A 26759-nucleotide genomic window follows, 5' to 3' on the forward strand; every position below is an offset into this window, starting at 1 on the left:
TTAATCATAATCTACATTGTATTAAAATTACAGATTTCTTACTTTTGAAAACAACTCAGAGCACAGTGAGTGTACAGCATGGTCAGCAATACTGTATTACAAACTCTAAATTGCTAAGAAATTAGATCTTAATTGTTCCCACCACAGAGAAGAAATGAAAATTATGTAACATGATAGAGGTATTAGCTAATGTTATGGTGGTAAGTACATTACAATATATAACAGTATCACATCAACACATTGTACACCTTAAACTTCTACAATGTTATAGGTGGTCAATTATATCTTAATAAAAATATTAACTCATAAATCAGTAGCGACAAATATATAACACCTATCTAAATTTACAGATAACCTTTATGTATTGTGCTATTTCCAACCATATTTATCATATATATCCCATCTAACCCATATCTATATCCTTGTCCAGGCCCATTTCTATTCCAGTGTCTATATAACTCCTGGGTTGAGCATCCCAACTTGTGCTTGGGATCACTATTAGTTACTCATTTTTTCCATATTGCCAAGTCTCACATCAGTCAATAAAAACACAAATCGCCAATGATGATACATAGTATTTATGGATATGAAAGTAATAACCATATTTACTCAGCTTTTATTTTGTGCAAGGTAGTGTACCTTCTATGCCTGTAATCATTTAATCTGTACCACAGCCCAACAAGTGGCACTTGTATTCAGATTTTTCAGATGGGAGAGGTTGAGACCTGCTCAAGTCATACAGCCTGCCCCAGAGCAACCAACCGTGTGTAAATTCTGAGAGGAGAGAGGTGACAAGGGGACAGAGAGTCCAGTGGCCTCCCAGTAATTAATACTTTTATGGGTATGAGAAGCTGGGTGATGAGTGGCCTAAATTTGCACTTGCATCTAGAGGAGTAGAACGTCACCCAGGCTTTGGAGGAGGGGAGAGAGATATAAATGCTTGGCCCATTCCCAGCCAGCTTTAGGAGGCTGATTACTCCAGCCATAAGGATGTCACACCTTCCCCACACATGGGCAGCTGTACACACAGTCGGCTTCTCCAGCGCTGCACAGGTGCCCCACCTGCTTCTCTCCTGCCACTGGGTGAACTATGGGAACTCAGTGCAGTGGCCCACCTTCTATCATTTTATCCCGCCAAAACGCCGAAGTTTGTTTTGCCTTAGTTCAGTAGCACAAACACTCAAAACAGTTCACAAAAAGTTCCAACAAATTGCATACGTACAGGTCTCTAATTTTGAATGTTAACATTGACAGGTGTTAGGCAAATCCTCAACATTTACTTAATTTTTCAAAATTAACTTGCCCGGTAATATTAAAGTAAGTGTCACATTCATCACACAAGTAATTTATGCTAACAGTATTTTAGTTCTTTCAGAATGCTCTAAAAAATACCATAGCCTGGGTGGACTTCAAACAACAGAAAAATATTTCTCACAGTTTTGGAGGCTGGAAGTCAGAGGTCAGGGTGTGGGCATGGTCAGGTGAGGGCCCTTTCCAGGTTACAGACTTCATTCACCGTATCCTCACGTGGTGGGAGGCACAAGGGAGCTCCTCGGACCTCTTTCATAAGGGTGTTAATGTCCTCGGGAGGGCTCTACCCTCAGGACCTTATCACCTTCCAAAGGCCCCCACCTCCTAATTCTGTCACATTGGCCATTAGGATTTCAACATATGAATTTTGGGTGACAACCATTCAGACCGTAGCATTTAGGCTGTCCTCTGGGGCTCTAATCGAACTTAGCCATGTCAATGCTGTTTCTTCTCTTAAAACATAAATCACTGAATTGAAGTTTTACTTTTAAATAATAATTTTTAAAATTCTGACAGTATTCAGATTTTTAGTGTCTGCAATAATGATGTTAAAGAGAGGAAGCTTTTGTATAAGGAAACTTTAATTTTAATAGGTTCATTGAGTAGAGTAAAATGTTTTAAATTGATTTTATAATCTCAGAAGTTTCTGGATTCTACTAAGCAGTATAATAAATATATACCAAAAACTTTAAAAATACTGGCCTGTATCTTCAGTGGCTGAGTGGGTGCCAGAGTTTTACAGATTTTTGGACTAGTGTTCTTGTAGTGGCATGCAATCAAAAAGACAGCCTGAGCTTAATGAACAGATCTGCTCAGAGCATGAACTCTATTCTGACTCTGTGCTCTGTGAGCAATTTTGATACTGATTTTAATTCTCAAATAATACAGAGGAAAAATCCTTCCCAATTGACAGTTAGAGCCCTCCTTTTATTCTACAAAACCTCTCTGAGTAACTATGATTGTATAAGGCCTCATTACCTATAAAAAAATGAGTTTCAGAGAACTCAAAGTTGAGAAACAATGCCTCAGCCATTATGCTGCTTTTAAAGTTAGAGCTGCTATACACAGGTGTGGCTAGTAAGGAATTTAGAAATTCGAACAGCAGTGTGTTTCCAAGGCCAACCAATGGATTTTTGAGTCAGAACAGCAAAAAGGATTAGGAGAGTTGGTGGCAAATGCAGTAAGAGAGCATAGATGAGAAAAGTAGTCTTTTTGAGAAAGCCTTCAAGCCAAGAAGCCTCAAATTCTCCCAATATAAGGACATTTTTCTGAAAAATCCTTTTCAGAAATGCCAATCCTCCCACAACTGCACCAAAGAAAGATACTTGAAGTTGATCATGCCATTATTTCTTAACAAGCCTCAATGCAGCCAGAAATTGAGTAGTCGATTTACCATCATTGGAAATATTTAACCATCAGTCCCCAGAGTTATCTATCATGTTTTAATTTTACTAACAATGCTTTTCTGCTCCTGTAGAGAATGCATAGCGCCACTACAAGTGTCCTTCACATTGCATTACTACAGGGAAGCAATTAACTGCAGGGAGAATTGAAAATAGGAAATGAGGCATGGCTTTATTTATTTACAGGTGAGGAAAAGTCACAGAACCTGAGGGTGCTCCAGCTCCTGTGGGCAGCCAGTCAGCTGCCCTGACACCACATCACCTCACTCTTCTATAACAAATCCTGCCTGTTAAATTTTTACTTGGGCATTTACTGGTTAGCTTGTAAATATAAATATCTGTGAGAAACTATTTGCATGTCTGAATACAGATCACCTCATTAAATGTAAAACAAACTACAGTGTGCTCAATTTATAATTCCCAAAGTTCCTACTTTCAAATACTTCATAGTTTAAACATTCTTTTTTCTGGAAGCATTTATATAGTGAAATTATTTGATGTTCTCAGCAGGTATTGCTGCTATTTAATACTTAAAGTGAACTACTTGCATGCATCTTTCATTTCCAACCTGTAAGTTTCTACATTTCTGATTATTCAAAAATATAAGAGGTTTTAGAAACAGCAGAGTTTGAGAGTGAAATTCCTTACACAGAAGATACTAAAAAAAAAATCCCAGGTCAGTTTTTTCTCTTGCTCAAACTGTTACACACTTACATCCAGAGTCAGTAGAATACTAAACTTCCAACAGTATTACAGATTTCATATGTGTTGTCAAATGCATCATTTTCTCTATAGCACCTTGATAATATCCAGGAGTGGTACATGGAGGTAATAAAGACTCCCACGATCAGAAGCAATGGAAATTTCCTCATCACAAAGTCACTCTACTATTCTTTTTACTTTGGCAACATGATAAATACACTTTTCTGAAATATTTAAATTGTGCTATTTAATAGCCAATGTTCTTAAGCCCCATTATGAAGTGTTATCTAAATTCCTGAACACAGATTCCACTGATCAGTTATGAGTTAGCAAAATCAGTTGTCATTTAGTTTGTCTTTAGTTAAAATACAAAGTGCAATTTACACAGTGAATCAAGGAAAAATGTAAGATCTTCCAAGTTCTACCAAATTTAACAGCTTTATTACACTACTGAGCAGTCAGTAAGTAAACATTTACTGAGCAAAATCTGGGTGCAAGTATTTTAATTTTATGGACAGTTTACTGGGAAAATACTGAACATCTAATATACGGTCCAAATAATGTATTTTGGTATAAAGGAGAAAAAATATATTTTAAACTATTGAGAGCATTTATGAAGCAAGATAAACATTATCTCTGTTTTCCTATATCTTACATTCCCCTTTGTTCTGTATCACTACTATTTTTTTCCTACAATTACAACACAGGAAGTGATACTATTAAAATTATGATTGTGAATAGCTAGTAATTTTTAGCATTTTTTTCTATGCTCTAAGCAATGTGCTGAAGTACTTAAATCTTAAAACAAAAAATAATGTTTGGTATCTTGTCATAAACAAGTAGAAAATAGGACTATCTATGAAAGAAAGGTCTTCAAACATTGTACCACGGACAGCATAGGACACTGATCACTGACGGAAGAGAACAAAGCAAGGGGATCCCCTGCTGGTGCAGCTACTGCCTGGAGGGATATGTTCATAACCAAAGACTAAGAAAATGGGCTTGCAGCAGACTGTGAGAGGCTAAGCTGAGCAGACAAAGATTGGATCAGGGAACCAGAAGCAGTAGAAGTTTACAGGGTAGAACACCTGATCGGAAGGAGATACGCAGAGAAACATCTCCACAAACCTGAACAGGGTTTCTGAGTGTTGGCTGCATTCTGAGTTGCATATCCTCAAGGAGAAACACCACAAGGTGGAGAAAGAACAACTACCATGCACTGTGAAACTGTAGAACTCCAAGAAATCATACAGGGCTGAGATGTTTGAGACCTCACCATCCAGAGTAGAGTCCTTGTTGATCACCTGGGGCTTTTAGGAGAGAGCCCAGCAGAGTCACATATGAAGAAAAGCCACACTAGACCCAGCTTAACAAAGCTTTAAATATTTAACAAATCTTAAACCAAACCTGATGGAAACAAACTGACCCCTAAGTAACTTGACTATTGCTAAACAAAAATTCAGCACTCTTTAAAGGAAACCAACAGAATTTCAATAGTTAACTCTATAACATTCATAATATTAAGCATCTAACTATGATTACTAAACATGTTTTAATAATGTTACCCATAACAACAAACTTTTATCAAGAGAAATAGACTCAAGAATGAATTAACAGATATTTATCTTAAAACAGCCATTATTAATAAGGTCAGGGATTTAATCAAAAAGGCAAAAATAATGAGGAGAGAAGGGAAAAATATAAAAAAGAACCAAGTGGAAATTCTAAAGCTGAGTGAGAAGTAAAAGAAGTGAAATGAAAACTTCAGTGTAACAATAAAAAAAAGATCAAACACTATAGAAGGAAATACTAATTATTTTGAAAACAGGACAGAAACTATCAATCTCAAGTAAACAGAGGAAAAAAAGATTGAAAAAATCTTTTACTTCAAACTGTAATACGAATAATGTATCAAAGGAGTAAAATTACATTTGTAAAATGACTTGATTATTTTATGCAGAGTAATAGAAGTTCATTTTGTCACTAAATTGTTTTGTTAACTTTGTGCTTTTGACATACTTAAATCCTTTTTGAAAAGATTCCTTTAACTACAATTGTTTATTGCTATACATTTATATATTATTTACTTTAAATATTTGTCTTTGGAATCTTATGATTAATACCTTGTCTCCTCTAATAACTGTTGTACCTCTTGATTGTATCTTTCCCATATAAAGCTCTCAAATTCAGAATAAAACTATCAAGGTGTATTTTATGTCTAAACTGTTTTTGGATGTTCTAATATGGCCATTAGGTAACACAGGATTTGGTCCTTCAAGCTTAAAAAAAAAAAAAGTAAGAAGATGAAAAAGCACAAAATCTCAATCACGATATAAATTAGACACAGGGATGAAAGTGCAACATAGAGAATATAGTCAATGATTCTGTAACATTTTTCTATGCTGACAAGTAATAATTATACTAGTTGGGGTAAGCATTTGATAATGGAGATAACTGTCAAAATAAGACAGTAAGAATTGGTTCGTTTGAATTTCTCTACAGTTTAGCTGTCAAAATTGTCTGAAAGCTCTTGGATTAACTGGGTCTTGTGTTTTCCATATTGATTAGATTTTTACTACAGATTTTCCTGTAGCCAACTAATATATTGATTTGCTGTTCTATAACCGATTTTAACATGCAGAAAAGACATTGTTCCATGGAATGCACCTTCTATATGGTTATGGGTCACTCTAACTCCAGAATTCTTAAGTCGAGTAACGTACATAAGTCCATCATCTCTTAAGACATCATATTGGCAGGTGATAACATAGGTCGGGGGTAAACCACGCAACTTGCTGTCATCAGCCAGCAAAGGTGAAGCTCTCACATCTAAGAGCCCTGGATATTTTTTAGTGAGCTCTGAACTACTGTAAGTCGGTTTCTTATAAACATGTCCTTTCTTAAACTTCTCAGGGAGCAAGGAACTCCAGTTAACAAACTTGAACAGATGACTTGATTCCAGAGGAATGTGTTGGTTGGAAAGCATTGCTTTCTCGAGTGACCTATCTGTAGTAAAGTATTCACTCCAGAGCCTGACCATTACTGATTTGGACAGAATTGGAAAATGTGAATTTTCTCGATAAGATGGTGAATCTGTATCAAAATTCTGAAGGGCAGGATATATTAGAGACTGTATCTTGGGTTTGCTCTTGATATCTGGGTCTTCTAAGAGCTGAAAAAAATTAGAATATGTTGCTTTAAATAAATTATTTTCACTAAAAAAAAAAATAACCACAATACAAAATGTATTATTAAATGTAAAATCCTTAAAAATATAACATAATACACATCTTGATAAAGGTCTTAATATTAAATAATTTTTAGTACTAGATGTTCATAAGTTGAATGTTTTAATTTTCCAAAACAAAGAACAAGTACCACTCACTTCATAAAATATAAAAGAGGATCTTTTATTGTAATGTGAATTTCATACTTATGCAACCAGACTTCCAATAGGAGGCATTGCATATATATGTGATACTCTTTCTCATTATTAAGAAATATTTTAACTAACTTAGTATGTCAACAAGCATCGAGATATGAGGGACTGTTATTTCCTTAGCTCTGATGTTAGATCTTGGATAAATCTAAATAATGTGGAATTATTAATTTTTAATTTTTTGAGCACTGCTCAGTCTTTTCTAAGTCTAGTCTCTTTTTCTCTCCCGGGAACAAAAGAATTTGACAGTTTTTATCCAAGGTAATTTTCCTGCAGTGTGCTTTTGCTACTGGGACAAAATGTACTGGTCAGCAAACATGTATCTAATAACCTCGCTTTTTTTTTTCATATAATGTTTGAATAAATTTAGTTACCATTTCCAGACTTTGAAAAGGCTGTCTTTTCCCAAACACTACCAACTTTATCTTGTATACATCTGAAGTACTAGCATAATCCAGAAGAGACTAACAGATTAACCCATTGAAAAAATGGTATTGCTGTTATCAGTGAGAGCCCTGGCCGGAACTTCTGGTACAATTTTGTTTTGGACAGAAGTAGTGGTAGTGTGTAGCCAGTTTCAAAGAGAAAGCTTTTAACTAACCATTAAATGTGATGTTTCCTGTGTTTTTGTTTACATACTTTTTCAAATTTAAGAACTTTGTTTCTATTCCTTGTTTGCTAATTTGTTTCATTTTTATCAATATTGAATATTATCCGTAAAAACTCATGATTTTCTCCTTTAAACAATTAAATTTGGAGTGTATTAATAGTTGTTCTAATGTTAAATCTACAACACTCCAGTAGAATAAACTGAAGGTGATTGTGATATATTACCTTTTAATGTTGCTCAGTTTTGTTTGATAGTGTAGGATTATGCTTCGATGTTCATAAATGTGAATGCTATTTTGACTTCTCAAACTGACCTTGTCAGGTTGAAAATCAAGGTATGTTAGCTTCTCAAAATGCAACTTTTGCCACTTTTTGGAATTTTACTTTTAGGAGTAGAGATCTTTTTTTAAATAGTTGTTAGAATCTGTGTTTGAAACTGTTTGATCCTGGAGTGTATATGTGTGTGAATATATTAAAAGTATTTAAATTACTTCATCGTAATAAGTAATCCTTATTTTCTATTTCTTCTTGCATTGGTACATTTTTCAATGAATCGTTCCATTTTGTCTAAATTTAAATGTATTGCAGTAAATGTGTTCAAAGTATGTTTTTGTATTTTTAATACCTGCAAGATATTTATAGCCCTTTGTTCATTCCTTATATCATTTAATTATTATCTCCCTTTTTTCTTAGTTTTACCAGAGAAAAATCAATTTTATTACTTTTTCAAGAAATTAATTTTACTGATTTTGTTGATCCTATTGTTTATTTAGTTTCATTTTTTAATGTTTTTCCCTCTTTTCTCTCTCATCTTTACCTCTACTTTTCAGACACCATTTTTTTCTCTTAATTTCAAGAAATGGATGCTTATTTGTTCACTTCAGTTATTTTTGTATATTAAGATTATATTTTTCTCTGGATATTGATATATATGTATTTCATAGAGCATAATATGTAACATTTTCATTATAATGTAGTTCAAATATTTCAAATTTCCATTGATTTCTTTCACACTTGAATTAATAAGAAATGAATATCTTAATTTCAAAACATGTGCAGTTTTCCAGTTATATTTTGTTGTTAATTCAAAATGTAATGGAAACTGTGGACAGAGAACATAACCAAAATAATTTGACTTCTCAAATTTCATTGTGCATACAAATCATGTGGAATTCTTATAGTATGCATATGGTTAATTCCAGAAGTCTGTGGTTAAGACCCATGATTTTACATTTCTAACAAGGCTAATGCTGCTAATCCACAGATTATAATATGAAAAGCAGGGATCTATATGGTTTCAGTCCTTTGATATTGACTGACACTTGGTTTATAATACCTGTATGTAGAATTTTTAAAAATGTTTTGTATGTTTGAAAAGAATATACAGTCTATTATTTTATTTCATTATTTCAAATTTGTTAGTTATGTTTTCTAACAATTATTGAAAGAGATTAGTAAAATTCTCCCACTTTTGCTATTAATTTATTGATTTTTCCTTTATTTCTATCAGTTTGCTTTATATATTTGAGACTATGTTATTAGGTATATATAAATTGATGTTATTTTTCATCTTCCAGGTGAATGGAATTAATAATAAGAATGTTGTACATTAACTCTAGTAATAGTTTTTGCCTCTAAGATTGTTTAATATATTTGGTTTAAATTTACAATCTATTATTGTGCTTTCTATTTGTCTCACCTGTTCTATGATTTTTTTTCCTCTCACATTATTTTGGTATATTGTTTTACTCCATTTTCCTGTGATATATTTTAATTTGTCTATCTTTTAAAATTTTTTTTATAGGTCATACTAAGGATTACAATAAAATCCATTAATTTATCAATGTCTAATATTATTATACCTTGTCTTCTTGGACAATATAGAAAGTTGTTAAAATACTTTAATATTTTTACTAGTTCCTCGATGTATTGGCTATTATCACTGTGTATATTTCTTTCTAATTTTAAACCTCATTGGCATAATTATTATTGTTATATATAGCCAATATTCATATTCTGGTTTATCAATATATTTATCACTTTTTTTTCTTGCTCTTTACTTCTTCCTGCCTCTTTGATCTTCCATCTGGGATTAATGTCTTTCTCCTTGAAATATCTTCTCCATAACCCAAAGTGTCAGTATGCTTGTGAATTTTCTTGAATTTTGTCAAAAAATGTCATTTTATTCTCAGACATGAAGGATATATTCATTTTAGTCTTGTTCACCATATTCTTGGTGTCTATGCTATTTTTTTATTTCCTATCTTTCAAACTCTCTGTTCAATATTATAGTAAATCATTTTTCTGACCTTTTTCCAATCTGCTGTATTGTTGTATTGCAGTCAGTATACTCAAAAACACTTTTGTGGCAACACAAAATATGAACTCTAGTGTAAACTGTGGACTTGGAGTGATCAGGATGTGCCAGTGTAAATTTGTCAACTGTGACAAATGTACCACTCTGGTGGGAATGTTAATAATGGGGGAAGCTTTGCAATTACGGAGACTGAGGCTATACTGGAAATTTCTTACCTTTTTCTTAATTTTGCTCTCAGCCTAAAACTGCTCTAAAAATATAAAATTATAAGAAAACCTAAATTGAGCATTTAATTTTTATGGTTAATGTTTTCATATTTTGAAGTTTTATTTCTTTATTTTTCAAATCTCTCATATCACTTTTAGAGTTCCTTCTTCCAAAACATACAAGTACTAAAATGTATTTTTATTTATATTAAACATATTCTATTTAAACATTTTTGTAATGATAACAAGATCTGAATCTGGGTGCTTCTATTACCTAATTCCTATTTCCCTCTTTGGCTGTATTCCTGGTTACCATCAACTTTCTACTGATTGTTCAAATAAAAAAAAGTATTCTTAGGAATCACTTGAAACCTAGGATCAGGGTACCTTCTCTTAGTAATAAGCTGTATTTAGTCCTGGAAAATACATACATATACTATACTATATTACAATACATAATATTCTGAATATATTGACTATATACAATATTCTGACTTCCTGATTATAGTTATTGCCATATTTATTGACTTCCCCTTATTCAAAAGTCCAGTATAGTATATAGGAAATTGTATGAGCGTATTATATAAAAAAAGAAGCATTAAAGTATGAAATTATTCTTCTCAATATTCCCTAAATAAGTGAAAGAAAAATTATTGGTATCTTATAAGTTAAATGACTGTACCAATATTATTAAACATAAGATAAAAGAAAACATAACATACAAAAGTAATCAGTCTTACCTGCTGAGTCACTGCTGCAGCTAAATTACCACCAGCGCTTTCCCCAGAAATACCAACTCTCCCAGGATCTACACCGTAGCTTTTAAGAACTTCCGGGTGTAAAAACCATTTTAAAGCAGTGTATACATCTTCAAATTGAACTGGGAAATGATACTTTGGGGCTAGTCTGTAGCTGTTAATGGAAAAACAGTGTTTTCTTAATTTTTGATTTTTTACTTATGTACCAAGCAGGGCAGGTACTCCCAATCCAAAATAAACAGTGAAATTTTGTTTTTACCAACATAATATTTGGATATTTTCTATTAATTGGAAGATATTTTTCCTAATCATGAAATCTGACTGGCAATGACTAAACATTGTAATCTTTATAAACAAAATAAAAATTTTGTATGCTAAATATGGTTCAATCTTAGGGAAATACTGCTTAGCTGCCATCTCTTCCTAGCTAAAACTTTTTAAGAATGATTTTTGTGTCCATTGCTCATCTTTTTCAGTAATCAGTTATTATTATTACTTATTCACATCCCCAAAATTACTTTTCCAACCTTACCAAAATATTCCCATTTGACATATAACCATCACTCTATTAGTCCATAAATTCTGCTTTTTCTTAGGTATAAGTTTAAGTAGGTTCTCACAGACAGTGTGTTCTATAGAAAATTCACAGGCTTTTTTCTATTTTTCCTCAATTGTGCTCTAGACTGTAATTTGAAATGTGTTCTGTCTTAACTTCTACAGCTAATTTAGGTAATAGTTGCTTTTATCAGTGGATTACCAGATGCTAAGCACCATTCCAAGCCCTGTAAATGTATTACAACACTTAATCCCATATTAATGCTGAAATGTGCAGCTTTTTATTAGAAGTTACATATCTTTTAAAATGTCACAGTTACCAGTTTTCAGAGCCTACATTTTATCCCAGTCAACTGGCTCCAAAGCTATCACCCTTTTTTGTTTGTTTGTTGAGGCAATCGATGGGCAATATTATATTCATTTCAGGTGTTCCAGGTTGGAACACATAGTGATCCAACATTTGTATACATTGCTAAATTGTCACTACTACAGTCTAGTTATTATCTTTCACCTTACAAAGTTAATTCAATATTACTAACTATATTCCCCCATCCCATACAATCCATCCTCCTAACTTATTTATTTTATAACTGGAAATTTGTACTTCTTGATCCCCTTCACCCATTTTTGCTTCCCCCTAACCCCCTCATCTATAAAAACTGCCAGTCATTTCTCTGTATCAATGGGTTTGAGTTTGTTCTGTTTTTGAGATTCCAATATAAGCTAATAAAACAGTATTTGTCTTTCTCTGTCTGATTTACTTCATGTAGCATAATACCCTTAAGGTCCATCTACATTGTTGCAAATGGCAAGATTTCATTCTTGTTATGGTTGAGTAGTATTCCACCGCATATATATAATCTCACATCCTCTTTATCCATTCATCCAATGATGGACAGTTTTTTCCATATCTCAGCTATTGTAAATAGTGCTGCAATAAACATGAGAGTACAGATATCTTTTCCAATTAGAGTTTTCATTTTCTTTGGCTCCTTCTAATCAAGCTTTTTCTTACTTTCAGATGTCTCTTGAACCTTAGTCATTGCCTAGCCACCTGACTTATTCTTGATATATCCCATTGTTGAGGATGTGCCAAGACCTGCTAGTGACATAAAGGAAGCGATCTCATTTTTGCACTTAGATTTAGGCTAACTGGAAGCCAGATGCTCAGGCAGCAGCTTTTAAAGTATGCAAATATATATAGTCCTGTGGGGCAGTAGTCATAATCCCTGCCGGCCTCCAGACCAGGAGATCTGGAAGTCCACTCTAGATGACAGTTGCAAAATGGGGCTACAAGGAGTGTATAAGCTCCTTTCTGTGGAGTCTTGAGCTGTAGTGAGACCAAGGGAGTGCACAAGGATGGTGTCTCTCTGCTTACGTTCCCTGGGAGCACCTCCTTAGCCTCTAGATGTGTGAGAAACCTGAAGCCTATCCCTCAGGCCGAAACTCCAGACTAAGTAAATAAGCCTTTTTCACAGGAAGACTGGATTGTGTTTCATTCTGCTGTCTGTGCAGTGCCCTGGGGATAGTGGCCTTCCAAGAAGTGTCTTTCTGATTGTTACAGTCCTGGGAGCTCTGGAACTCCAGTGCATATGACCACCAGGGCCAGGTGATCAAGGGGAGTCCCCCATGTGATATGAAATTGTATGCAACTTCTGGATATGAGAGACTGTTTCAAAGTTTGATTTTCCTTTTTAACTAATGAACTCTTGAATTTGGTCAGAATTGGTAACTGTTTTACAAGCAGTTACTCATCAAATCCAACAGAACAACTGGCATTCGGGCCATAAAACTATTGCTGTGAACTTTATGATGACAGAATAGTTAACTAATGCAAATCAAGAATAGTTTCGTTTAATAAAACCAATGCAATTGATCAGAGGGTAATCACAAGTGGTTCAACTGGTTAGCACCAAACTAACAGTTTTTTGTCACTATCTAAATCATGTAATTACCCCCACTTGTTTCTCATAAAAGCCCCTTCCTTGCTCTCCTCAATGAAAGGGACACTTTTTGGTGATTCCAGAATTGTGCTCCCTGAATTGCAATTCTGAGAACCCCAAGTAAAAGTCCTTTATTTTTTTCAGTTTTGCTTCCTTTCTTGGTTGACTTTGGTTTGCACACACCCACTAGCTTTAGCCAGCCAGTGGGAGAGCACAGAGGGCAGGCAAACCCAGGTTTTTTTGTGAGACTGGTGTCTCCGTCTCTCCTACCAGTCTTGATGGGGTCTTTTCATCCTTTGTCATGGAAGACAGTTCACCTAGCTTTCAGATCTTTTTCAGAGGGAAATGACCCATATGTAGCTGTAAATTTGGTGTGTCCTTGGGAGGAGATGATTCAGGATCTTCCTTTGCCACCATAGTGGACCTGCTCCTAAAGTCCTCATCCTTAATACTCTGCTAACTAATGGGAAAACAAGTCCAGAGGTGGTAGTCAAGATTTGATACTATAGATTAATTTCACTTGAACAACTTGTTGACTCTCTGACCTTTGTTCCTCCTTGACCTGTATGTATACATCTTTTCTCTCTGACTCTGGGCTGGATAGCCCCTGACATTAGGTCTCTTTGTCCATACTCAGTGTCATCAGTGATAGAGATTGATTTTTAACATAATAAAATGCTCAATATGGTTGAGTGAATATCAGGATGTGAAGCATCTGGCCTAAAATCAAACCAACAAAGCTCTTACTTGGTTGATACGACAACTGCATCAAGCCTGTTTGCTGTCCATCTTGAGAGAAAGTCACAAGCAGGAAAAGCTGAAATAAAAGAAAAATATACCGAAATATTAATGAGAACTGAAAAAGCTACTGTTAAGAATAAAGGTTAATGGGATTACTTTATATTTCTTTCATCTATCTTGAGCTACTGCATAAAGAAAAAAAGCTAGTATTAGGTTCATGTTGATCATTGGACATAGATCTCAGTAGAATATGAATTATTCCTCTCAGTGATCCTTTTACTTGCCCTTGATCAGCTTTCCTTTCCATTTACCAAATTTCTGAATAGTCTATTCCAAACTGTCTTGGTTTAGCTATCCTGTTATGTGATTGCCATATAGTTAGAGTCTGGGAATACAAATTTGAAGAAACATGTTCTCTGTCTTTAAGGAGCTCACTTTATGGGGGCTGGGGCAGAGATAGAGATCAACAACAGAAACACAAAAAATAGCTCCCTTAATTGAGGTGAATAGACAGCAGTGTTGAGATACAGGTGAGATCCCTTATTACCTGTTTGGGGGATCTAGGAAGAATTTTAAAAGGATTTGAGTAGACTAGAGACTGCACAGATGTTTTCCCAGGAAAAGTGTGTGTATAGATGTTTTTCTAGGAAAACTGTGTGTGTGTGTGTGTGTGTGTGTGTGTGTGTGTGTGTGTGTGTATTCAGGGACAGCTTTAGGAAAACAGTTTGAAGAGCAAAAAAGCTTTGAGTAGTAGGGCCCATTTGAAAGACAAACTGTGGTTTAAAATAATCAGAAACACCATTTCATAAACAGCAGCTGACAACAACTCTTATTCACAGATGTCACTGAGCAGTAACTTCTCAACTGCTTTTTACATCCTCACTGCCAACATACAATTTCTCTACTGAAGTCCTCTTTCTCTTCCTTCTCATAGGTAAGACTTCCCCTTCTGCTTGTTGGCAATCCCTCTAGTTCCCTACCACTGCATCTGGGACCTTGCAGCCCTAGTCATCAAACCCAGTTCTTCAAATACTGCTATTTACTGTCTTGTTTTTTTTTAAATTCAGCTTGTATACATATTTACAACCCTCACACACTGAAATAAAAAGTACATACTATCATATTTGTATTTCCTTTCTGTCTGACTCCTTTTACCTCATTTTTCTTTCCTCCATGAAGCTTCTTGAAAACACTGCTTTAATTTTCCCATCTCTCTATCACTCTCCACCCATCAGAACTACATGAAAATCCTACCATTCTATAATTTCTATCCTCACACAATCAATGAGTGTCTTCAAATGTATGAGGCATTTTTTTAACACTATTTCAGGATCACTCCACCATTTGGTACTGCTACCTCCACCCTCTTTCTTAATATTTTCTTCTCTCTTGGTTTCCCTTGTAGCTCTGAATATTCTTAGTCACTTGACTAAGTCACTTCTTCCTTCACCATTTTAAAATAGTTTCAAGCCAGCCCTCTCTAAATCACCCAACCTAGAACAGTGGCAATCAGAACACCCCCTTGGGCCTAGGCAACTGGGGCCCCTCTTAAAAGGACTGCTGGGACCTCCTCTGGGTGCCTTCTTCTCCAGAGGACCCAGATGCAGGACAGCGAAGTGGCCTGCCTTCCCTCGTAGCTGACACTCCCAGTACTCCGGAGCCTGAGACTTAGACAGCTTTTCTGCTTTTAATTACACTGAAGTGTTTTTCTGAAGTGCATTTTGTTCTGGGAAAGGGATAGAAATATTGTTTGAAAAAGAAATAAAAAGGAAAAGAGACAACCCATTATTTAGTTCTGTACTGTCAAGCAGGAGACAATGTAAAGAAAGTAGACTGTACCTTAATATTTAAGTTCAGTAAATGGAAATTTCATAGTCTTTCCACCTCTATCTAGACACACTAGAAAAACATATTTGGAAAAGAATTATTTGATTCTTGAGGGAAAAATAAGATAATTTCAGCAATTTTGTGGGCAAGTTAGAAATACAAAGTGATTTTTTTTTCCTAGGGTCCCCCCTTCACCAAATCCCCCCCACAACAAACCCCATTACAGTACTGTCCATCAGCATAGTAAGATGCTATAGAATCACTACTTGTCTTCTCTGTGTTGCACAGCCGTCCCCATGCGCCCCCATTATACATGCTAATCATAATGCCCGCTTTCTTTTTCCCCACCCTTATCCCTTCCTTCCTTCCCTTTCTCCCCAGTCCCTTTCCCTTTGGTAACTGTTAGTCCATTCTTGGGTTCTGTGAGTCTGCTGCTGTTTTGTTCCTTCAGTCTTTCTTTGTTCCTATAGTCTTTGGGTTTTAGGTGAGTCTCTTGTAAGCAGCAGAGATGGGTCTTGCTTTTTTATCCATTCTATTATTCTGTGTCTTTTGATTGGTGCATTCAGTCCATTTACATTTAGGGTGATTATTGAAAGATATGCACTTATTGCCATTGCAGGCTTTAGATTCGTGGTTGCCAAAGGTTCAAGGTTAGCTTCTTTAGTATCTTAGTGTCTAACTTAACTCACTTATTGAGCTATTTAAAACACTGTCTGGTCATTCTTTATTTTTCTCCCCTCCTATTCCTCCTCCTTTGTTCTTTATATGTTGGTTGTTTAATTCTGTGCTCTTTTGTGCTTCCTTTAACTGCTTTTGTGGGTAGTTGATTTTATTTTTTGCCTTTAGTTAGTATTTGGTTGGTCTGCTTTCTTTGCTATAATTTTATTTTCTCTGGTGACATCTATTTAGCCTTAGGAGTGCTTCCATCTAGAGCAGTCCCTCTAAAATACCCTGTAGAGGTGGTTTGTGGGAGGCAAATTCCCTCAACTTTTGCTTTTCTGGGAATTGTTTAATCCCTCCTTCATATTTAAATGATAGTCGTGCTGGATACAGTATCCTTGGTTCAAGGCCCTTCTCTTTCATTGCATTAAATATATCAAGCCATTCTCTTCTGGCCTGTAAGGTTTCTGTTGAGAAGTCCAATGTTAGCCTGATGGGTTTTCCTTTGTAGGTGACCTTTTTCCTCTCTCTAGCTGCCTTTAAAACTCTGTCCTTGTCCTTGATCTTTGCCATTTTAATTATTATGTGTCTTGGTGTTGTCCTCCTTGGGTCCTTTCCGTTGGGAGTTCTGTACACTTCCGTGGTCTGATTGATTATTTCCTCCCACAATCTGGGGAAGTTTTCAGCAATTATTTCTTCAAATACACTTTCTATCCCTTTCTCTCTCTCTTCTTCTTCTGGTACCCCTACAATGCGATTATTGTTCCTTTTGGATTGGTCACACAGTTCTCTTAATATTGTTTGATTCCTGGAGATCTTTTTATCTCTCTCTGCATCAGCTTCTATGCATTCCTATTCTCTGGTTTCTATTCCATCAATGGCCTCTTGCATTTTATCCATTCTGTTTATAAATCCTTCCAGAGATTGTTTCATTTCTGTAATCTCCTTCTGGACATCATCCCTTAGCTCTTGCATATTTCTCTGCAGCTCCATCATCATGGTTATGAGCTTTATTTTTAATTCTTTTTCAGGAAGACTGGTTAGATCTATCTCCTTCTCAGGGTTTGCCTCTGTGATCTTGGTCTGTATCAATTTCTTCTGCCTTTTCATGGCAATAGATTTATTTGTGGGGAGCTGGCATATGTGTTGGGTAAGAGAAAGTCCCTTCTTGCCAGTTTGTGGCCTTCCTCTCCTGGGAGAACAGCGGCCTCTAGCAGCTTGTGCTGGGCAGCTGCATGCAGACGGGGCTTCTGATCTTGCCCGGCTGCTAATGGAGTTTAGTGCTGCAGTTGCTGAGGGTGTGGCCTGCCTCAGGCTGTTTCTCCAATATGGCAGAGCCGCGTCGGAGGGGGAACAGGTGGGAGGCTGTTTATCGTGGTGAGGGACCTCCATGCTGCACTGCGCTGCAGGGGTTCGGGTGCCCAGATTTCCCTGTGATTCCCAGCTGTTAGGCTAAGCGTCCTGGGGCACTTCTGTCCAGCTGTGGGGTCCCTGTCCCTTTAAGACTTTCAAAAAGCACACGCTTTTCTTTGTCCTGGGTGCACCAGCTGCGGGGACCCGCTCACAGGTCTTGCTGCCCTGCTTCCCTAGTATCCAGCACCCCACACATGCACTGTGTCTGCGCTCTGGTGCGGATGGGTAGGGCTGGGTGTTTAGCAGTCCTGGGCTCCCTCTCCCTCCCCGCTACGACTCCTCTCTTCCCACCCAGAGCTGGGGTGGGTGGCACTTGGGTTCCACTGGACTGGGGCTTGTATCTTACCCCCTTTGCGAGGTGCCGGGTTCTCGCAGGTGTGGATGTAGTCTGGCTGTTATCCTGTGTCTTTTGGTCTCTCTTTTAGGATTAGTTGTATTTGTTGTATTTTCAAAAATATATATGGTTTTGGGAGGAGATTTCTCCTGCTCTACCCATGCCGCCATCTTGGTTCTCTCTCCTACAAAGTGATTTTTATATTTGCTTAAGGAGCATAATCTTCATGCCAGAAAATCTGTAAATTCTTCAGGAAGCGGTAGGGTCAGAAACCCATAATTTTTTAAATAAACATTTTTAAATTTCAAGTGTTAATAAACTTCTTTACACTGAGATTTCAAAAACTCCATTAATTTACATTGCTTTAATGATATGAATTTCAGAAGCAGGATCATGATATTTAATTTATAGATCATGAAATGAGAATAGTCAATTACATCATATAAGGTGAATTTTACAGTATATTGCACTTACCATTACTCCCAAAACACCAACCACCACCATGGATATAAAATAGTCCCCTTCTTAGTGATTCTGGCTTCCGTTTTGGCACATAAATACGGACAGGAATGTTGTTAAATGTTGTATCTGTCACGCTTACATTTTCATCTGATGTTGGTGGAACGTCTTGAAAGCTTAGAAAGAACATCATGGAATCTACAAAGTGGTTTAGTCCTAACATTTCAGCAAACTGGGCCTACAATACAAACACACATTCTAAGTGCCAAAAATGTTTTTGGACAAAAAAGTACATATTAATATTGAACATGGCCCAATTACATTCCAGAAAAATCAGTCATGATGGCACCAGAAGATACAGAAATCCAGATGCTATATTACCATATGATTCATTACCATTAATAAGACTAATCCTTGCTTATGCATTCAGACAATAGGAATATTATTGTGGAATATATAATTCTGTGCTAAGTACTCCTCATCCTCAAAAACTCCTCATCCAAAAATATCAGAGCCAAATGAAAGATGTAAGTTATAAAATAATGTCTTAACTATAAATAAGGATAAAAATCTATGAGATAATTGTAAAGACTTTTTAATTTGAAGTTCACCTGAGACTTCAAAGGAAAATAGTGTTTGGATGATTAATTGAGCAGAAGGCCTTTCAGGCAGATTAAATGAGCTTAACCTGAAGAAAAACAAAAAAATGTGGCAATGAAGAAGTATAGGCCATTTGCTATCCTTATATGTCCTGAGTCTGCAAGGATGAATGAGAGGAAAGAGTCCTTAGGAAGAATTTACTAAAACATACACAAACATATTAACAAATAAATTCAGAAACTATGAAGGAATTAATGATAAATTCACATTGGTTAAGATTCAGACCTTGTACTAATCAAAATATCTTAAGGTGATTTGAAGACAAGGTACAATGTGGATAATGATACTTGCAGTACATTTAAATAAGAATATACTAGTGTCTAGAATAAATTTTTAAAAAACATAAAAATAAAAAATAGACCAACAATTCAATAGACAAAGTAGACAGAAGACTTCATGACTACAACACTTCAGCTGTTTCATGAAAGGCCTAGAATAATTAGGGCTCCAAGGAACAAAAATATTCATTTTCAAGTATATAATTCAAAATGAATGGTTTATAGGACAAGATGGTAGAATAAACACTGTTTTAACCTCTCCTTGTTTCTCCAAATTTTATTAAAATGATGGTAAAAAAGATGATACAATGATGTTAAGGAAGGGAAATATATTCATAAAAGTTTCTGAAAAAGAAAGGCATACAAACAGGAATAAATGCAGATATTTCATAATAACAAAAAGTCAGTTCTCCAAAAAGACACAGGAAGACACATTTAATGTGTATGCACAGTCATAGAATTCCATGATACAGAAAGCAAGTACAGAAAAAACTAAAAGGAGAAATAGAAAACATTCCTGTCTCATTAATTGATAGAACAAATATACAGAATAACTACAAGAATATAGATAATTTGAAAAATGCTATTTTCCAGCAGAACTAATTGATACACTGATAACATTCCATACAACCACAGCAGAATACACATTCTTTTCAACTGCGTGTACAACTTTCACCAAGATGTACCACATGACAAATTTGGGGAAAAAAACAAGTTATAATGGATTGAAATCATACAGAGTATGTTCTCTGCCCATAACATAATTAAAATAAAATCAGAATCAATGATTTATGGGAAATACCCTAATATTTGGAAGTTCAACTACATACTCCTAAATAATTCATTGGTCAAGTAAGAGATCACTTGAGGAAATTGGAAAACTTTTTGAACCAAATGAAAATGAAAACAGGGCACATCAAAATTTGGTTACTGCAGCTAAAACATTGGTTTGAGGCAAAGTTATAGCTTTAAATACATATATTAGAAGAGATAAAAGATCTAAGGTATATGATCTAAGCTTCCTCTATTAAGAACTTCAAAATATAAATGGAAATTAAACCCAAAGTATGGGGGAAGGAAAGAATAAAGAAAAAACAAAAATCAATAAAATGGAAGCTAGATAAAACTAAAGACTGAATATTGGAAAAGAAACCATAAAATTGATCAAACTCAGACTACCTAGAAAAAAGAAGAGAAGATGCAATTTACCAATATCAGAAATAAGTGAAAGAACACCACTTTAAATGCACAGGCCCACAGCCACAGTGGACAGCAGGCAGTGTGTGCTCAGATTGATTGGCCTGGGCACCCAGCGTGTGTGCAAGTGCACAGAAGGGGCAGAGCAGGACACTGGGGCTGGAGAAATTGCCTGGGGCTGGGAACTGGGAGAAACACAGGCTTTGCAAGGGCAGCATAAGGATTGTCATGGGAAGCTGGCTTGCTCCATTCATCCTCAGATGCCACAAGTATTGTATCTCTTACCTGAGCTCTGGGACAGGAAGAGTGGATGCTCAACCAGTTAAAGTGGCAACAAATTATTGCAAAATGAAAGTATATACACAAACATTGCAATAGAGCATAGCAGAAATTATTAGAATTCCTCAAATAATTTAGTCTCTGGTTTTAAAACTGCTGCAACTTTGCAGGGCAAATATCCATAGGCTTAGGAATAGGAAATAAATCTGAAGATTCCTATATTTGTTCAAAGAGGCTACTATCTTCATATGAAGCTTTGGATGAACTAATTATTAATGAGGAAGACACCTTTAAAATTAATTTCTTTTTAATTGAAGAGAAAGCAATAGAATTCATAAGTAGGCATTTTGAATCATAGTTAACCCTTGAACAACATGGGTTTGAATTGTGCAGTTCCTCTTTGATGCAGCTTTGCTTTTTAAGAAACATATCAGAAAATTTTTGGAGATTTGTGATAATTTGAAAAAACATTTTCTTTTCTCTATGTTACTTTATTCTAAGAATATTGTATATAATACATATAATAGAATATGTGTTAATGGACTGTTTATGTTATTGATAAGGCTTCTGATCAATAGTAGGTTATTAGTAGTTATGTTTTTAGAGAGTTAAAGCTATATTCAGATTTTTTACTGCATGGGATTTCTTGTCCCTAACCCACATTTTATTCAAAGATCAACTGTAGATAAGCAAACCATGAAGCCCCTTTCAATTTCTTGTACAACCTCTACGAGTTTTCCATAATGTCAGAAGAAATCTTAAAATTTAATTATATAAATGTGCATTTAAAATTAAATTCAGATTTAGATGAAACTCATTTGTATGAAAAGTTGAATCTCTTTAGAAAAATTATTCCACAAGAATCATCAGTTCTAGATGTAATGAAATACATATCTTGAAATGTATCCCAATGTTGTCACAGCCTATAAAATATTTTACACAGCTGTACTAACAGTTTCATTGGCAGAATGATCCCTCTCAAAATCAAAAATTAATTGCAATTTTGTATTTGCCAAGACCAACCGATTTCACTCTCAATGATAGGAATTGAAAATTAAGTTGCTAAAAGTATAGATTTTTGATGACCTAATAAACAAATTTATAGAAAAGCCAGATGTTAAAATCAAACAAAACACTACCTATCATTTATATCAATAAATTACTATGCATTGCATTAAATGAAATTACATCAACATATATTTTTGTAATTTATTTTTGTAACTTCATGTTGTTATTCACGTACCACTATTACTCCTATTTTATTTCCCAAATAATAGAAATGCTTTTAAAAGAAAAAGCTTTATAGTAAAAATCTTTAAATGTAATTTTTTCCTGCCTTTTGGATAAGGGGTTTTGTATTTTTATTTTGCATTGGCCTCCACAAACTATGTAGCCAGCTCTGACACATACATCTTGGTTGAAATAGGTGCACAGATCAGGGGCTTGACTATTACGATTTTTCTGTATGGAGCATATAAACTAGCCCATATCATGAATACCAGTGCACCTATAAAAACAGCAATGGAGCTGACAATTAAAAATGTAAAGACATCTAATATTTCCCTAGCCTTGTGAAAACATCCCAGACTTGGCACACAGAAGAGGCAGTATGACTCAGCTTAAGAGACTAATTGTAGGAAGGAAAGTTTCTGCTTGCTGAGCCTTTTAGAGTCTGAGGGCCCCCTGACATACAGCTTTAGTGTCCCATCATGAAGTCAGCAGATGAATTGTCCCTTTCCCCGTCCGTATCTCTCCTGCTTTCCTTCATATGATTGGTTGTCCTGCTAGTGAGAAATGCTAGGATGTGATGTCAGTAAACTGTACTGTATTTGAATGATTGTAGTGATACATTGAATTGATTTACAGCACATTTACTCTGGCTTGGCAGGTTTTGTGCTTTTCTACAGCAATACAAGTAGGTTATTAGGTGGCCTTTTTATTCTCCCACATCCAATGACATACATTTAATAAATGGTACTTCTTTCAGCCAGGCTATTTTTTCTAGATGGGACACATAAAACCTGTTGCCTCTCTCTTCAATTAGAATTAGTGTCTATAATTTCAGATATATCAAAACTTGGTATTCCACATTTGTGAGCAGATTCCAAAATTCTTGAAAGAAATCAAAGACATTTACTGAGAAGCTGAGATTAGTTTGGTGAGACTCATATAAATCCACACTTTTTCTAAGGTCTTGAGAAGAGCCTTAATTTTCTACTGGAAACAATTAATCACCAGCATGAACTAGAGTCTAACAAAACCTAGATTTTGGTTACTATCTAAATTCCAAAAGTTTTTTAATTGGAAAAACTTTTGGGACTTTTATCACAGGTGAAAGTTTATAAATCACAGACATTCCCTGACTAGGTGAACATTCCTTTAACGCAAGTGAACCTTTAAATACAAGAAAAAAGTTCCAGGATTTGGGTTTGTGGTAGGGTGTGATAGTTTTTGAGGCTTTTTGAGTGGCCAAAGATACAACTTAAATATTGATAAATTATAATTTTTTTAAAATTAAGAATAATAAAAAATATTTTATCTGTGCCAATTTATTGTATTAAAGACAAAAGACTAACTGGAAATGAAGAATGCACTTCCTTTCACAAAGGCCTAATCTCTCTAGTACAGAATGAAATAAAAAACAGCAAACCCAATTAAAAATGAGGACAAAGGAGCTTTTCAAATTGTTCAAAGAAAAGAAATGAAAATCCAAACAGAAAACATTGTAAAACTTACCTTAATAAGAGAAACACAAAAATAAAATAGTAGTATGATGCAATTTACCAATTACAGTGGAAAACCAAATTCAGAACACTGCAATACACTTCATTAAGAAGCTGACAAGACACAGATATTCCCATGACTTTTTTGGTAGGAGTGGAATATTGTTACAGAGCAATTTTGCAATAATTAGCACAATTACAATTGGTCCAACAATTCTACCTCGGAGATTTATTATAGACAAAACCCAGCCTCCAAATATTATTCATGTATTTTTATTTTACTGTTTGTAATAACAAACACTAAAAAGAACAAGTTTTGACCTAAATGGGTCTGATTAATAAACTCTGTTTTATACACATATATGAATCCTTTGCAGTATGTCAAAGAAAGAGGGAGATTTATATGTGAAGATATGAAAATATTATAGGGTATATCATTAAATGAGAAATGCAAAGACCACAGTAGAATATTTGTTATATTGTTTCTTAGAAAATAATGAGAGAGGGATAATACATATTTTCATTGCTTGAATTCATTATCATTGGTATTATTTTGTATAAAGAATCCCCAGGATGAATCACAGGAAGCTAATAAAACTGGTGTTCTGCAGAGGACTGGGCTGAAACAGGATGGATGAAGGCAAGTGGAGGGAGCAGAATGTCTCAGTTTTCATCTTGTTTTGATTTTTGAGCTCTATGAATGTATGGCTATTTTAAAAGAAGGAAATCTACTTAAAACTATTTTGAAAAAATGGAGGGAGCTACATAAAAAGGGTAGTGAGCTCTCCATTTCTGGAAATGTGCATGTTGAGATCAAAGATTTCTTTCTGTCAGCACTCTGGCAACTTCCAATTTCTACCACCGAATAATCTTTGCTAATTACTGTTTAAACATTTATATGTAGAGAGAGAGAGGGAAAGGGTTAATTTTATAGTGAGAGAGTTAAAGGAAATAAACTGGGCCAGTTTCCCAATGAAGTAGTCATAACGGAGATAATAGAGAGGCATTCTTCTACTGCCATTAACCACAGCTCTCATTTTTTTAAAATTGGAATAAAGCTACTGTATATAAAGATACCCAGCATTATATTGGTTTGATGTACAACATAGTGACTCAATAATTAAACACATTACTAGATGCCAAGATATTACTATACCAAGATATTACAATATTATTGGTTATATTCTGTGTTGTAATTTCATTCCTATGTCTAACTTATTTTACAATTTGCAGTTTGTACTTCTTTTTCCCCTTCAACAATTTCACCCTTCCTCTCCCCTCTTCTCTGTGGTAACCAAGTCTCTTGTCTATATGTGTGGGTCTTTTATTAGTCATTTTTCTTAGTATGAACCCACTTCATATATATATTGTGTACACTCTTTCCAATATTAGTGCTTCAATGTCATAGTTAACTACAGTGTAGCTCAAACATATGACTTCAGAGTTCTGTATGAAAATTTAAAATCGCACATAAGTGCAAAAAGTAACCAAAAAATTATCATACATGTTTTTTTCTTTACTGCTACTAAAATGGATCATTTTAGAAATACAAATTGAATGTCTTCTTGTTTATCTTGCTAGTGGTCTTTTGAGATCATTCAAAGATACAATAAAGAAGTCAGCAGAATTTGACAATAAGTCAAAGGCACACAGAACTTGAAAAAGAACAAAACAAAAAATTGGAATCCTAGAAAATTTGCCTCTCTTGATTAATAAATATTTCTACTTACCAAATGTGATGGTGTTCTCATAACAGCATCAAGCAGCATTATTTTCCAGGGTTCCTCTACATTATCTGGAAGGGGTATATAAATATAATATGCTATGAGGATTGCCAATGTCAGAAAGAAAAAGGATTTTTTCACCATATTGTAACTATTCTGTTTCTTCAGCAAGGACAGTGTTACACTTTATTTCAATGACTGAAACTAAAGAGAGACTGAGCTAGCTCCACCCAGAACTGTTATCTAACATCTTAGCCAGTTTCCTCATTAACACATCAGGTTGCCTGGGTCCAGGATTAGTGTTGCTAATAAGAGTTCAAATTCCAGGGTGCACTGTGTAACAGAGAAAACTCACATTCTGGTAAGTTCTGTCAAAATTTGCCAGCATTGTTGTATCTTCACATAGTCGCTGGACAAATATTTGTGGAACATCAACTTGGAAAAGAGTATGTTAATTCTGAAACACTTTGGAAATTATAATAGAAGCTCATTTTCCCTAGGAAAGAGGAAAGCAAAAGGATTACTAAAAGAAGTTTTGATATATTTTTAATGCTATGTCTTTATCATGTGTTAATAAAAACCAACTGATTATATGCAAATTGATATCTTAAGAGCTATGTAGTGATTGGCGTGCTTTGGAGTGAACAATGGAAAACTGTTACAAGAATAACTGAGTGAAGTCTTAGAAAAGTCCGTTTTTGGTAGACTAAAGACAAAGGACCTTGTAAATTAAAAGGGACTGAAGTAGATTGTAGGTACAATTTTTAAAGTGCATTTCTCAGCCTTATATAAGATTCCTTGCTCTTTCAAATTCTCTATCTTGGTTAATATGTAACTTTGATATTTTGTTAAGTAACTCCACTGAATCAACAGATATGAAGATATCCTAAGTGTACACTTAAGCTAATTTGCTGACTTTAAGATTTTTTTTCTTTGTAACTATTCTTTCTAGAAAAGCAAGAAAAAGAATTTGGATAACAACCTTTTTCTGTGTTGCCAAGGGAATTCCTGCATAGAAAGTAGATGGTATAAAGAAAAAAACAAAAACAAAAACAGCTGTATGTGCCCAGGAAAGAATCAAAACTTAAAGAACCATGAATTTTAACCCTGAACTGAATCTAAGTGGAGTTTTTCCTGACTAATGACCAATCGGACTTATTTTAAACCAATTGTATACAGACATGTGGATTCATGAATACTATGTGAAGAGCTAGTTTTCAA

At 34.9% G+C, this 26759-nt stretch overlaps 2 protein-coding genes across 2 annotated transcripts in view; both read right to left on the reverse strand.

Moving 5' to 3' along the window:
* Positions 1-25764, reverse strand: LOC108400863 (arylacetamide deacetylase-like). The gene is made up of 5 exons (XM_036991870.2): positions 25545-25764; positions 18693-18915; positions 13991-14060; positions 10728-10899; positions 1-6588 (listed from the first exon to the last, which is right to left on the reverse strand). Exons 1-5 carry the CDS (start codon positions 25680-25682, stop codon positions 5992-5994), a joined length of 1200 nt encoding a protein of 399 aa, XP_036847765.1. The 5' UTR covers positions 25683-25764; the 3' UTR covers positions 1-5991.
* Positions 1-26759, reverse strand: part of NME9 (NME/NM23 family member 9) — a 152366-nt gene that overhangs the window by 42497 nt on the left and 83110 nt on the right. The window lies entirely within an intron of this gene.

Source organism: Manis javanica, chromosome 3 (assembly GCF_040802235.1).
Source record: "Manis javanica isolate MJ-LG chromosome 3, MJ_LKY, whole genome shotgun sequence".
Classification (NCBI taxonomy): Eukaryota; Metazoa; Chordata; class Mammalia; order Pholidota; family Manidae; genus Manis; species Manis javanica.

Excerpts from the sequence above, each read along its gene's own strand:
- LOC108400863 (XM_036991870.2), bottom strand. The coding sequence starts at position 25,682 with ATGGTGAAAAAATCCTTTTTCTTTCTGACATTGGCAATCCTCATAGCA. Across the intron at positions 14,061-18,692 it reads TTGGTGTTTTGGGAGTAATG|CTTTTCCTGCTTGTGACTTT; the intron begins GTAAGTGCAATA and ends CTTTTATTTCAG. Across the intron at positions 10,900-13,990 it reads GCAGTTGTCGTATCAACCAA|CTACAGACTAGCCCCAAAGT; the intron begins GTAAGAGCTTTG and ends TTCCATTAACAG.